This window comes from Episyrphus balteatus, chromosome 3 (genome assembly GCF_945859705.1).
Source record: "Episyrphus balteatus chromosome 3, idEpiBalt1.1, whole genome shotgun sequence".
Taxonomy (NCBI): Eukaryota; Metazoa; Arthropoda; class Insecta; order Diptera; family Syrphidae; genus Episyrphus; species Episyrphus balteatus.
The window spans coordinates 72,011,779-72,024,890 of NC_079136.1; the positions used below are offsets into that span (position 1 = coordinate 72,011,779).

At 30.4% G+C, this 13,112-nt stretch overlaps 1 protein-coding gene across 2 annotated transcripts in view; it reads left to right on the top strand.

Annotated features, from left to right (window-relative positions):
- The window catches only part of LOC129915307 (immunoglobulin superfamily member 10), a 454,480-nt gene that overhangs the window by 404,785 nt on the left and 36,583 nt on the right, over window positions 1-13,112 (top strand). For both annotated transcript variants that reach the window (XM_055994794.1, XM_055994795.1), the window contains exon 10: window positions 10,798-11,178. In XM_055994794.1, the coding sequence (XP_055850769.1) occupies window positions 10,798-11,178 (381 nt within the window). The remainder of the gene's footprint in view (window positions 1-10,797; window positions 11,179-13,112) is intronic.

A 13,112-nucleotide genomic window follows, 5' to 3' on the forward strand; every position in this document is an offset into this window, starting at 1 on the left:
TTCGAGATTATTTCTTAGCTTTTGGTTATTTGTTTTAAATAAATTTGTAACGGTTTCTAATAGAACTAAATGTTGTCTTTCTAAATCCGTTTAAATCTTTTAAAAATCTCTTATCTTCTTTGAGAAATCTGAAATTAAAATCAACGTGTTTGGTATATCTCATGCTTATTTACTTTTAATAGCGAATCTCGAAAAGTTCTTTGCCAATCGCTTTCAAATTTTGACACAACGTTCCATTTAGAATCTTGCAAGTTTTTATATTTGCAAATGTGGTGAATCACAGTGAGATACATCAAAGCGTGACCGTGTCAGATACTTATACTAAATAATTATTAGTGAGAAAAATATAATTTTTTTTCTTGTTAAAAACAAGATAAGAACTTACTGGAATGTAAATGAAACGTTGTGTAAAAATTTGAAAGCGATTGGCAAAGAACATTTCGGGATTTACTATTAAAAGCAAATAAATATGAGATATACCAAACACGTTGATTTCAATTTCAGATTTCTCAAAGAAGATAAGAGATTTTTAAAAGATTTAAACGGATTTAGAAAGACAACATTTAGTTCTATTAGAAACCGTTACAAATTTATTTAAAACAAATAACCAAAAGCTAAGAAATAATCTCGAAAACTGGTAAAAAAGCGGCATTTTCGATTTTCTAACGGGATTATCTCAAAAACGTGATGTGGTAGAATTGTTCTGACTTTGGATTCGAGCTCAGCACCCAAAAAACCTATTAGTCTAAGATCCGGCCATAGGACGACCTACCCTCATCGTTATACCAGTTGAGAGTTATATTTTCTGAAAGCTAGTGTCTTAGGAAATAAATCGCACATGGGTTGCCAAGCGATATCCTGTCAAGGCATAGGGTTGCCAGGCCTTAAAGTTCATTTTTGCAAATTTTTGAAAATGCGACCCTGCTTATATGGCAAGCCTAAGAGTTATATAAAAAATATAATGTCATAGGAAATTTAATTTAAAAATTTTAATTTTCAGGATTTTTTAAAATTTGAAGTTTGAGTAGGGTAAACAAAGGCGAATTTAGAAAAAGGGCAAAAATCTATTATCTAAACAAAACGTGATAGAAATAAAATTGAAATTGGAATCGATAGATATTATAAATATATGAAAGCCACACATACAAATAAAAAATGTAAAAAATCTACAACTCGAGATATAGTCTTTTTAAAGTCATGATACTCCAATTCGATATTTGAGAAATAATTCACCCAAAATCAGAATGAAAGATTTTTTAAATAATTTTTATGTGATAAGTTAGGAAAAATAAAATAACTTGACACGTGTCTGTCAAATTTTTAATTTAACTTACCGTTTTTGCGAGGGGATTTTTGAAAAGGTGCTTATTTTCATATTTCAACATATTAAAGGGAAAAATCCCGTCATGGGACGACCTATCCACCTCATTATACCAGTTGAAAGCTATATTTTCCGAAGGGTAGTGTCTAAAGAAACAGTTTGCACATGGGTTGCCTAGCGATATCCTGTCAAGGCATAGGGTTGCCAGGCCTTAAAGTTTATTTTTCATTATTTTTGAATACGCCACCCTGCTTATACCCAAAGCCAAAGAGTTGTAAAAAAAATATTATGTCGCAGGAAATTTAATTTGAAAATTTTAATTTTCAGGATTTTTTAAAATTTGAAGTTTGAGTAGGGTAAACAAAGGCGAATTTAGAAAAAGGGCAAAAATCTATTTTCTAAATAAAACGTGATAGAAATAAAATTGAAATTGGATTCGATAGATATTATAAAAATATAAAAGCCACACATAGAACAAAAAAATGTAAAAAATCTACAACTCGAGATATAGTCTTTTTAAAGTCATAATACTCCAATTCGATATTTGAGAAATAATTCACCAAAAATCAGAATGAAAGATTTTTTAAATAATTTTTATGTGATAAGTTAGGAAAAATAAAATAACTTGACACGTGTCTGTCAAATTTTTAATTTAACTTACCGTTTTTGCGAGGGGATTTTTTGAAAAAGTGCTTATTTTCATATTTCAACATATTAAAGGGAAAAATCCCGTCATGGGACGACCTATCCACCTCATTATACCAGTTGAAAGCTATATTTTCCGAAGGGTAGTGTCTAAAGAAACAGTTTGCACATGGGTTGCCTAGCGATATCCTGTCAAGGCATAGGGTTGCCAGGCCTTAAAGTTTATTTTTCATTATTTTTGAATACGCCACCCTGCTTATACCCAAAGCCAAAGAGTTGTAAAAAAAATATTATGTCACAGGAAATTTAATTTGAAAATTTTAATTTTCAGGATTTTTTAAAATTTGAAGTTTGAGTAGGGTAAACAAAGGCGAATTTAGAAAAAGGGCAAAAATCTATTTTCTAAATAAAACGTGATAGAAATAAAATTGAAATTGGATTCGATAGATATTATAAAAATATAAAAGCCACACATAGAACAAAAAAATGTAAAAAATCTACAACTCGAGATATAGTCTTTTTAAAGTCATAATACTCCAATTCGATATTTGAGAAATAATTCACCAAAAATCAGAATGAAAGATTTTTTAAATAATTTTTATGTGATAAGTTAGGAAAAATAAAATAACTTGACACGTGTCTGTCAAATTTTTAATTTAACTTACCGTTTTTGCGAGGGGATTTTTTGAAAAAGTGCTTATTTTCATATTTCAACATATTAAAGGGAAAAATCCCGTCATGGGACGACCTATCCACCTCATTATACCAGTTGAAAGCTATATTTTCCGAAGGGTAGTGTCTAAAGAAACAATTTGCACATGGGTTGCCTAGCGATATCCTGTCAAGGCATAGGGTTGCCAGGCCTTAAAGTTTATTTTTGCAAATTTTTCAAAATGCGACCCTGCTTATATGGCAAGCCTAAGAGTTATAAAAAAAATATAATGTCATAGGAAATTTATTTTAAAAATTTTAATTTTCAGGATTTTTAGAAATTTGACATTTTAGAAGGGGAAACTGAGGTAAATTTAAAAAAAGGTCAAAAAGCTATATCCTTAACAAAGAGTGGTAGGAAAAAGATTGATACTGGAATCGATAGATATTGTTAAATTATATAAGTCACACATACAAACCAAAAATGTAAAAAATCTGCTACTCGAGATATGGACGTTTAAAAGTCAAAACCGTGAAATTCGATGTTTGAGAAATAATTCACCAAAAATCAGCACGAAAGGTATTTGAAATAATGTTTATGTTCTTAGAGAGCATAAATAAAATAACTTGGCACGTATCTGCCAAATTTTCGATTTGACTTAGTTTTTGGTTCCTGTGTATTTTTGAAGAATTACAGATTTTTACAATTCAATTCACTGTTTCAGTGTTATTCTTCAAAAATACACAGGAACCAAAAACTAAGTCAAATCAAAAATTTGGCAGATACGTGTCAAGTTATTTTATTTATGCTCTCTAAGAACATAAACATTATTTCAAATACCTTTCGTGCTGATTTTTGGTGAATTATTTCTCAAACATCGAATTTCACGGTTTTGACTTTTAAACGTCCATATCTCGAGTAGCAGATTTTTTACATTTTTGGTTTGTATGTGTGACTTATATAATTTAACAATGTCTATCGATTCCAGTATCAATCTTTTTCCTACCACTCTTTGTTAAGGATATAGCTTTTTGACCTTTTTTTAAATTTACCTCAGTTTCCCCTTCTAAAATGTCAAATTTCTAAAAATCCTGAAAATTAAAATTTTTAAAATAAATTTCCTATGACATTATATTTTTTTTATAACTCTTAGGCTTGCCATATAAGCAGGGTCGCATTTTGAAAAATTTGCAAAAATAAACTTTAAGGCCTGGCAACCCTATGCCTTGACAGGATATCGCTAGGCAACCCATGTGCAAATTGTTTCTTTAGACACTACCCTTCGGAAAATATAGCTTTCAACTGGTATAATGAGGTGGACAGGTCGTCCCATGACGGGATTTTTCCCTTTAATATGTTGAAATATGAAAATAAGCACCTTTTCAAAAAATCCCCTCGCAAAAACGGTAAGTTAAATTAAAAATTTGACAGACACGTGTCAAGTTATTTTATTTTTCCTAACTTATCACATAAAAATTATTTAAAAAATCTTTCATTCTGATTTTTGGTGAATTATTTCTCAAATATCGAATTGGAGTATCATGACTTTAAAAAGACTATATCTCGAGTTGTAGATTTTTTACATTTTTTTGTTCTATGTGTGGCTTTTATATTTTTATAATATCTATCGAATCCAATTTCAATTTTATTTCTATCACGTTTTGTTTAGAAAATAGATTTTTGCCCTTTTTCTAAATTCGCCTTTGTTTACCCTACTCAAACTTCAAATTTTAAAAAATCCTGAAAATTAAAATTTTCAAATTAAATTTCCTGCGACATAATATTTTTTTTACAACTCTTTGGCTTTGGGTATAAGAAGGGTGGCGTATTCAAAAATAATGAAAAATAAACTTTAAGGCCTGGCAACCCTATGCCTTGACAGGATATCGCTAGGCAACCCATGTGCAAACTGTTTCTTTAGACACTAGCCTTCGGAAAATATAGCTTTCAACTGGTATAATGAGGTGGACAGGTCGTCCCATGACGGGATTTTTTCCTTTAATATGTTGAAATACGAAAATAAGCACCTTTTCAAAAAATCCCCTCGCAAAAACGGTAAGTTAAATTAAAAATTTGACAGACACGTGTCAAGTTATTTTATTTTTCCTAACTTATCACATAAAAATTATTTAAAAAATCTTTCATTCTGATTTTTGGTGAATTATTTCTCAAATATCGAATTGGAGTATCATGACTTTAAAAAGACTATATCTCGAGTTGTAGATTTTTTACATTTTTTTGTTCTATGTGTGGCTTTTATATTTTTATAATATCTATCGAATCCAATTTCAATTTTATTTCTATCACGTTTTGTTTAGAAAATAGATTTTTGCCCTTTTTTCTAAATTCGCCTTTGTTTACCCTACTCAAACTTCAAATTTTAAAAAATCCTGAAAATTAAAATTTTCAAATTAAATTTCCTGCGACATAATATTTTTTTTACAACTCTTTGGCTTTGGGTATAAGAAGGGTGGCGTATTCAAAAATAATGAAAAATAAACTTTAAGGCCTGGCAACCCTATGCCTTGACAGGATATCGCTAGGCAACCCATGTGCAAACTGTTTCTTTAGACACTAGCCTTCGGAAAATATAGCTTTCAACTGGTATAATGAGGTGGACAGGTCGTCCCATGACGGGATTTTTTCCTTTAATATGTTGAAATACGAAAATAAGCACCTTTTCAAAAAATCCCCTCGCAAAAACGGTAAGTTAAATTAAAAATTTGACAGACACGTGTCAAGTTATTTTATTTTTCCTAACTTATCACATAAAAATTATTTAAAAAATCTTTCATTCTGATTTTTGGTGAATTATTTCTCAAATATCGAATTGGAGTATCATGACTCTAAAAAGACTATATCTCGAGTTGTAGATTTTTTACATTTTTTATTTGTATGTGTGGCTTTCATATATTTATAATATCTATCGATTCCAATTTCAATTTTATTTCTATCACGTTTTGTTTAGATAATAGATTTTTGCCCTTTTTCGAAATTCGCCTTTGTTTACCCTACTCAAACTTCAAATTTTAAAAAATCCTGAAAATTAAAATTTTTAAATTAAATTTCCTATGACATTATATTTTTTATATAACTCTTAGGCTTGCCATATAAGCAGGGTCGCATTTTCAAAAATTTGCAAAAATGAACTTTAAGGCCTGGCAACCCTATGCCTTGACAGGATATCGCTAGGCAACCCATGTGCAATTTATTTCCTTAGACACTAGCTTTCAGAAAATATAACTCTCAACTGGTATAACGATGAGGGTAGGTCGTCCTATGGCCGGATCTCCTACTATATAGAAAAGTATATCTTGGTGTCTGTAACAAAAACCTTGTTGACCAGTGTTATCTTTTGAAAATATTAAACATTAAAAACTTTTTCTTTATATTTTTAATTTTAAAATTTTTATCTTGGCAGAATTTTGACCTTTTAAATTTTTTGAAAAACTTTAATCCCCAATTTATTAAAACTCCATTTTTTAAAGTCATCTCTCTTTTATATGTGTATAAAAAGTACTCATACACCACAGTGAACTAGAAAAAATTAATTTGTGTAATTAGATAAAATGTAGATATAATACCAAGATTCGAATAAAACAAAGTCCTTAAAAAAATAATTTTCCACCTGATTTTATCTATATCATGGATAAACTTTTAAGCCAATTATACACCCCAATTACACTTCCATGTCCGTTTTTTTTTTTATATCTGTTCATAAAAATCAATTGTCAATTGAGTTGAAATTGCAATTAGATGGATTTCGGTTTATATTCATTTTTTTCGTGTTTTTCTTTTTTATTACAATTTCACCTTCTCTCTTTTTCACGTCCTAATACACATTACACACACTACCCTGACATTCCTATCAAACTTTTGTCAAAGATGGATATCTTATGTAATACTTGTGTGGGTAATTGGTTCGAAGAGGTCACGTCCGTTTCATAACATTTTCCTGATACAAGTCGAACGTCCAACCGACAACCGTCCGTCCCAATACCAGAAACCAACATTTTTTTTTTCTTGTCTTGTAAACCCTCATAAAATCCACTTCACCAACATATACACAAGTGTGATGCAATTTAAGTTTTTCTTTTTCATTGAATTTGTGGTTAAGTTTTGTGTGTGTGTGCGTGTGTAGAGTAGGTAGTATGTCTGCTGATTGAACAACTTCAAGTGGCAGAAAATTTTACCCATTTGCCATATTGGATTTTGAATGACCTTTCGACCTTTATAGTTGGAAAAGTATGACTTTTTACTACATAGGTCGATGTGTTTTTTTTTTTTATTCAGTTAATATTATATTTCTTGGGTTTTTTGGTTGTAAAAATAAATTGATGTATTGAAAAATTTAAAGGAATGAAAATTACAATTATTATTTATTAATGGTCAATATTTTGAGCCAAAATGGCTGTTTTTTTTCAATACTTCGAAATAATCCACGAGGCTTTGAATTACCCAGTCAACTTTGAATAGGAAATTCATTTGTATCACTCAGAAAAGTCAATTCAACAGTCATTTCTGTTTTCGTTACATCGAAAATCATTTCAAATTTTTAGTACCATTTCACTGAGCAAAGCAAATGCAACAAATAGTGCAACTAGTACATTTTGAAGTCAATGCTCAAAACCCAACTCAGTGTAAGACCCAAAGCAATGAACTAGTGCATTATCCATAGTACCTTCTTACACGCTGTGTGTCTGCTGTCAATCCATCAGTGCGACTCTCTGTGTAATTACATAGAAAGTTAAAGTTGAGAGAGAATTAAATTTTCCTTTATTGCATTGCAACTATAAGCGCAATATGGTCAACAACCCCATTGTGGATTAGAAGACGACCGTCGACGACGATGACGACGACGACTAGGAGAGATTGCTCCTTATGAACTATGCAATGGCTACTGAATACCAACTATCGACCCAGTGTATAGTACTATTAAACTCTATGCCAATGACACAAAATGGGTTGTTTTGAACAACCCTCGCTGATCCATGTCAATGTCTTACCAAGAAGAAGAGAGCGCAAATAGCTTTCAAATAAAGTTTTATACATATTTTTTCTTCTTCTTCCTAGAGTATACTTAGTCAAGTTTTGTGCGCTAGAGCAATTCCAATTACAAAGCGTTGTAGAGATGAGAGGTGAATTTTTGCGGCAACATTTTATAAATATTAAAATTACGGTGTTATATTTGCTTCAGGGCAACTCGGAGGCGAGAGAATAGAAAAAAAAAAAAAAAAACAACCGCAGTCAATATGACAATTTCATATTTAACCAAAATGAAAATTGAATTTAACGATTCTGATATGAAAAATTTTTTGAACTTAAATAGATATGATAATTTGGTAGTCACTATCACAACTTATTGGCCGTCAATTATGAAAACCAAAATAAAAATTGAAATTAATAAGTCAGATAATCGAAATAAAAACTTTTTTGAAGGCCAACTTGGTAGTCAATCTAAAAATGTACCATTGTGTCGCTGGACGATAAAATTTTTAGCTATGTGGTCTCTTAAGAGTACTAAGGGTTAAATCGTTTGAAGCGGTTTTGCAAAGTAGGTACTCGTATGTATTCTTTTAAAAAGTCCGTGCGATATTCAAATTTTGCGTGTGCTTAAAATCCAAAACAACTATAAAAGCAAATTTAAAAATCTGTCGAACGACAGGAATTCTAAGTTCTTATTTTTAAAATCAAAGCAAATATATTTTCATATGAAAATTTTAAGGTACAAAAATCTTCTATAGCTTATTTGAAAGATAATAACCTAAAGCTTAATCCAAATGAAGGATTTTTTAAAATTCCGTCATTTAATAGGGTAAACAGGGGTAAAACGGAAAGATGAAGTTTCTACTAAAATCTAAAGGCAAAGTCGTAAAGAGTTGATTTTTTTTTGTAAAAGATAGATAAAACTAATTTAAGAATAACTGCATTTAAGAAAAAATACTAAAAACTTTTGAAACTAAGGTACAACGTTTTGTTTGAACGTTGTACACGTGTTGGGCTTGGGGCTATGACAAATGATGATTTTGGGTAGGGGAAATTTTTTTTTTGACAATTCTAAAGGTGCCTGGTGAAAGATGAGGGAAAAAAAAGTAGGCGTCTGATACGGATTTTGCGTTTCGAAATATGAATTTTTGAAAAACACCTTGTTTTTTAGGGGTATTTTTGGGTAGTTTTTGATTTTTAGCTTTTTTTTAAGCGTTCAAAAAATCTTAAACATGTAGGTTTTGGCCTTATGTATACATGTACAAAAATTGGAATCTTTTAGTGAGTTTTGACTGAATAACGGAAGAAACGAGGTTTTAAAAAACACGTTTTTTGACCGTTTTTAACCGATTTTCATCGTTTTTTATTTTTATCTTTATTTCTTTAATAGATACAGGAATAAAGTACCTATATGAAGTAATCATAGACCATGACCATGACTACGACTATATGTGTGCGAAGTTTCAATCATTTTCGTAAACACAATTTTGAGATAACGGTAAAATAAAATTTTAGAATTCAACAGATTATAACTCTTGGTCAAAGCAGATAGAAATTTAATTAAACTTGTATGAGCATTATGATACAATTTCCTTTCATTTGGTATATCACACATAACGGTAGACTAACTACAAGCTACACAATGTTAAATCAAGAAACTTGCGAAAAACCTCAAAACACCAGTGGAGATCTGTTGCCCCCCGAACAGCCACCAGCGTGGGAAGTACCGTAATCTCAGTCTGGAAATTCGACATGGTTGACTTTAAAAAATTCTAACTCCTCTGGTAGGCATCTTTGAAATGAGATTGATACGTCATATGAAAGGTGAAACAAGTTTTCACATGGTATAAAATTTTGTATAGGTTGTCAAACAAAAAAATTGATTCCATAGCCTGAGAACATAAAAATAAATGTTTTTTTGTTTGCTTTTTTTAATGAAATTTGATCGAGTTCAAAAAATTCTACCTCTTTTTGTAGATGTCTCATAGACCTGATCGGTATATATATTTTGAGTTTAGACAATATTCAGATGGTATAAAATTTTTTATAGGTTGTTAGGGAAAAAAATGGAATTAATGACGTGAGAAGATAAAAATTCACGTTTTTTTTTGCTTTTTTTGATGAAAATGATTGTTTTGAATAAATTATTTTTATACTTTTTGCGGATTGTAAAAATTTAAAAATGGTTTTATTCTTAAGAAAAAATTCTTGGATAATTTTTTTTGTAAGCTTTTAAAATAAAAAAAATTAATATATAATGAGAAAATATAAAAGGGATTTTTTTTTAGCTTTTTCTTGTAAATTATGATTGTTTGAAATAAGTAAACGCTTCAATTGACTCATTTTAAACAAAAGCACACAACCTGTTTTCTGACGACGTTATCACGTAAAATCATCGTCCGTAAACCGGTTTTATAGACAACCTCTTTTTTTTTTAATCAATCAAAACTAAGAGCGAAATTCATAGTCGTTGCTCAAGTTGAAATTTTTCTCAACTTAAGCATTCCCTCAAGTAATGTCATTAGTCGCAGCAAGAATACAGTTATCCACTTGAGTAAAGTAAAATCTCGACTTGAGGAAAAAATATTCTCAATCCAGCATTCATCTGAAAAAATATTTTTTTTTAATAATTCTTCATCGATTTGATTTTGTTTTTGTTGCAAATAGACAATATTGAACATTAAAGAAATAAACGAATAAGGAATTATTAAAAATTATATATTTTGAGATGATATTTTCCTCAAATCAGTCAAATTTCATTGTGAGTTTGATTGAAAAAAAAATATTTTGTCAAGTCAAGATTTTACTCAAAATTTTGAGAGTTTGCAGTCAGGGATCGCTGAATTATTATCAAATTTACATTTTTACTCTGCAATCTTATTTATCTAAAGTGCAATAAGTCCAAAAAAGAAATCCATGAAACCATTTTGATCAAGTTTCATTTGGCATTTATTCAAGACACCTTTCGAGCGTAACTTTTGTTACGTTGAAAAACAATATTGAAAAACAATATTTTTATGAAATTTGGTGAAATTCACCAATACAAAATATACTATTAGCGACCATCTTATAATGCTATGTGGAGATCACAATCTTTTTCGCTCTAACTATAGTTTTGTGCTCGTAACAATGATGATGATGATGATGACGATGATGCTTATAAAAGATTTTTCTTTTGCTTCTTTCTATACAGATACAATATATCGTGGACGGTGGACTCGTACTCACCAGTTGAAGAATTTAAGTTGTCCTTCCGAAGGTTACCACAAGGACACGAGGTCGTTGCAGACAATACCATTGAACAATCGAACAGCATGTTGCAAGTATACAATGGTGGTAATAGTGGCAGCAGTGGGAATGTGGGTGGAAGATTCGGCTTAGGACTCGACATTGGCAATGGTGGTGGTCATAATCATAGAATCACTAGTGGATATGGCATTCATTGGAGTAGAAACGATTGGAGGGATGTTGTTTTGCCGGCAATGCCATTGTCACATCATTACACACAGGGAATGAGTTATATGATTCGTGCTCTCGAACCGGATCAGCATTACGAGGCAACAGTACAAGCGAGGTAAGTGTAAGGAAACATGAAACATTTATGTACAGATTTTTTTGTTTTGTTTTTATTTTTTTTTTTTTTGTTTGTTTTTTTCGTTTGATTTTTGCAAGAACACTAAAATGTGTCCTGAGGGAAAGTAAATTCTTTGTTTGAACAAACGATGGTCGGGTTGGGCAGTATGGCTTGGCTCTATGAAGATTTGTAACAATTTATGAGAGAATGCAATGCCTCAAGGGGTTCTTCAAAAAGAGGAGTAGTACACAATAAGACCAACACGAGGCGATAAGTTTATGAAGTATTGCACAGGCAGATAGATACTCAACACATAGTTTTTGTTGTTGTTGTTTTTGTAGTTGTTGTGGAGAAAGTTTTCCAATTTAAACAATTGTTTTGTAAATTGTGGGTGGAATGAAAAAAACCCCTTCCTTTTCTTTTGTTAAATGTTTACTCGAAACAATTGTTGATTGCTGTTTTGGAATACAAAAAGGCGAGAAGTTTTTTTTTTTTAAAGAATGAACAAGAAGCTGTTTACAAGAGGACTAACACTTTTTCAGAGGAAAGGATGTCTTTATTTTCTCCCTGAACAAATAGAAAGCATTTAACTTTTTCCAAGTAATATAGGTAAGCCTGAATATGGTTTTCTAATGAAATATCAATTAAAAAATAATTGAAATTATGAAGAATGACTGAATAGATTCAGTGTCTGAGACTCGGACTACAATTTTTTTTTTTTTAATTTACCGGAAACCAATGTTTTTGCATTTTCATGCTCAACTTATATAAGAACTACTTTTTTTTAATTAAATAAAAAAGCTTTGAATATTTTCTGTACCAATATTCTTGAACGACGACATCAATGTTCAAGCGATAGTTATTTCTTGGAAAAGGTTTTTTTTATTATTATTTTTTTTTTTTTGTTAAAGTGTTTACAAAAATGTTAATTTCCAGAAAATAATATACCTAGCCATTTATAGAATTCGTATGTATTTTTTTAATAAAAGGTCTGAAGAAATATTATTAAATTTTTATTTGAAAGGATTTTGTTTTTCTGTTTAATTAATTTTTAACGCTGACTACAAAAAAGATGAAGAATTTGTTCTATTATTGAGCGCAAGTGTTTTCCAATTTCGATTTGGATATGTTTGCACCTAGGCCAAAGTTGTGTTTCACATTATTTGCACGATATTCACGTGTACTGTGGCGTATACGTGATTTTTTGTTGTTGTATTTCTTTATACTTTGATTGAAATGAGACCCAAATCCGACCACTTAATGAAATGCATAACCCTTCTTATGAAAAGATGAAAATTTTTTGATTAGGAGACAGCGGGGTTAGAAATAACAGGGTTAAAAAGTAAGAGCTAAGAAAAACAGTGTTGTTCTTAAAATTAAGAATTGCGTGAAAGAGTAAAGTGTTCATCTTTTCCTTCTTATCTAAAAAAAACTTTCCAAACATAAAGACATTCAGGGAAATAAGGTTTTCATCTGGAAAACAAGTTGAGAAATATTAATTCCGAATTTGCTAAGAAACGTTTTTTTTTTTTTGTTTAGTGGGGCTCCGTTTATATCCGTTGAAACAAAAACGAATTTTTGGAACAAAATGATAATGCGCACTTGTCCCAGTTTTTTTAATGTGCAAAAAAATAGTTATGTAATTACATGCGATTTTAACCTTTGTGACCCAGAGGCTTTTGACGAATATTCGACCATTCAAAACTTGTTTTTTTTTTTTTTTTTGTGACAAATTCAGTATGGGAAAAAAGTCAAAGGACAACAGTAGCAAGTTGGACGGGAAGTTTCAATCAAACTTTTTGTTTAAGTTCATTATTTGAAATCTTAAAATATGGTCACCGTATCTTTAGACAATTTATAGGCAATTGTTATTTTTTTCTAGAAGCTCTATTTTTAACCGTCTGTAGGCACACCTCTTTTTTGTGACTTGATAG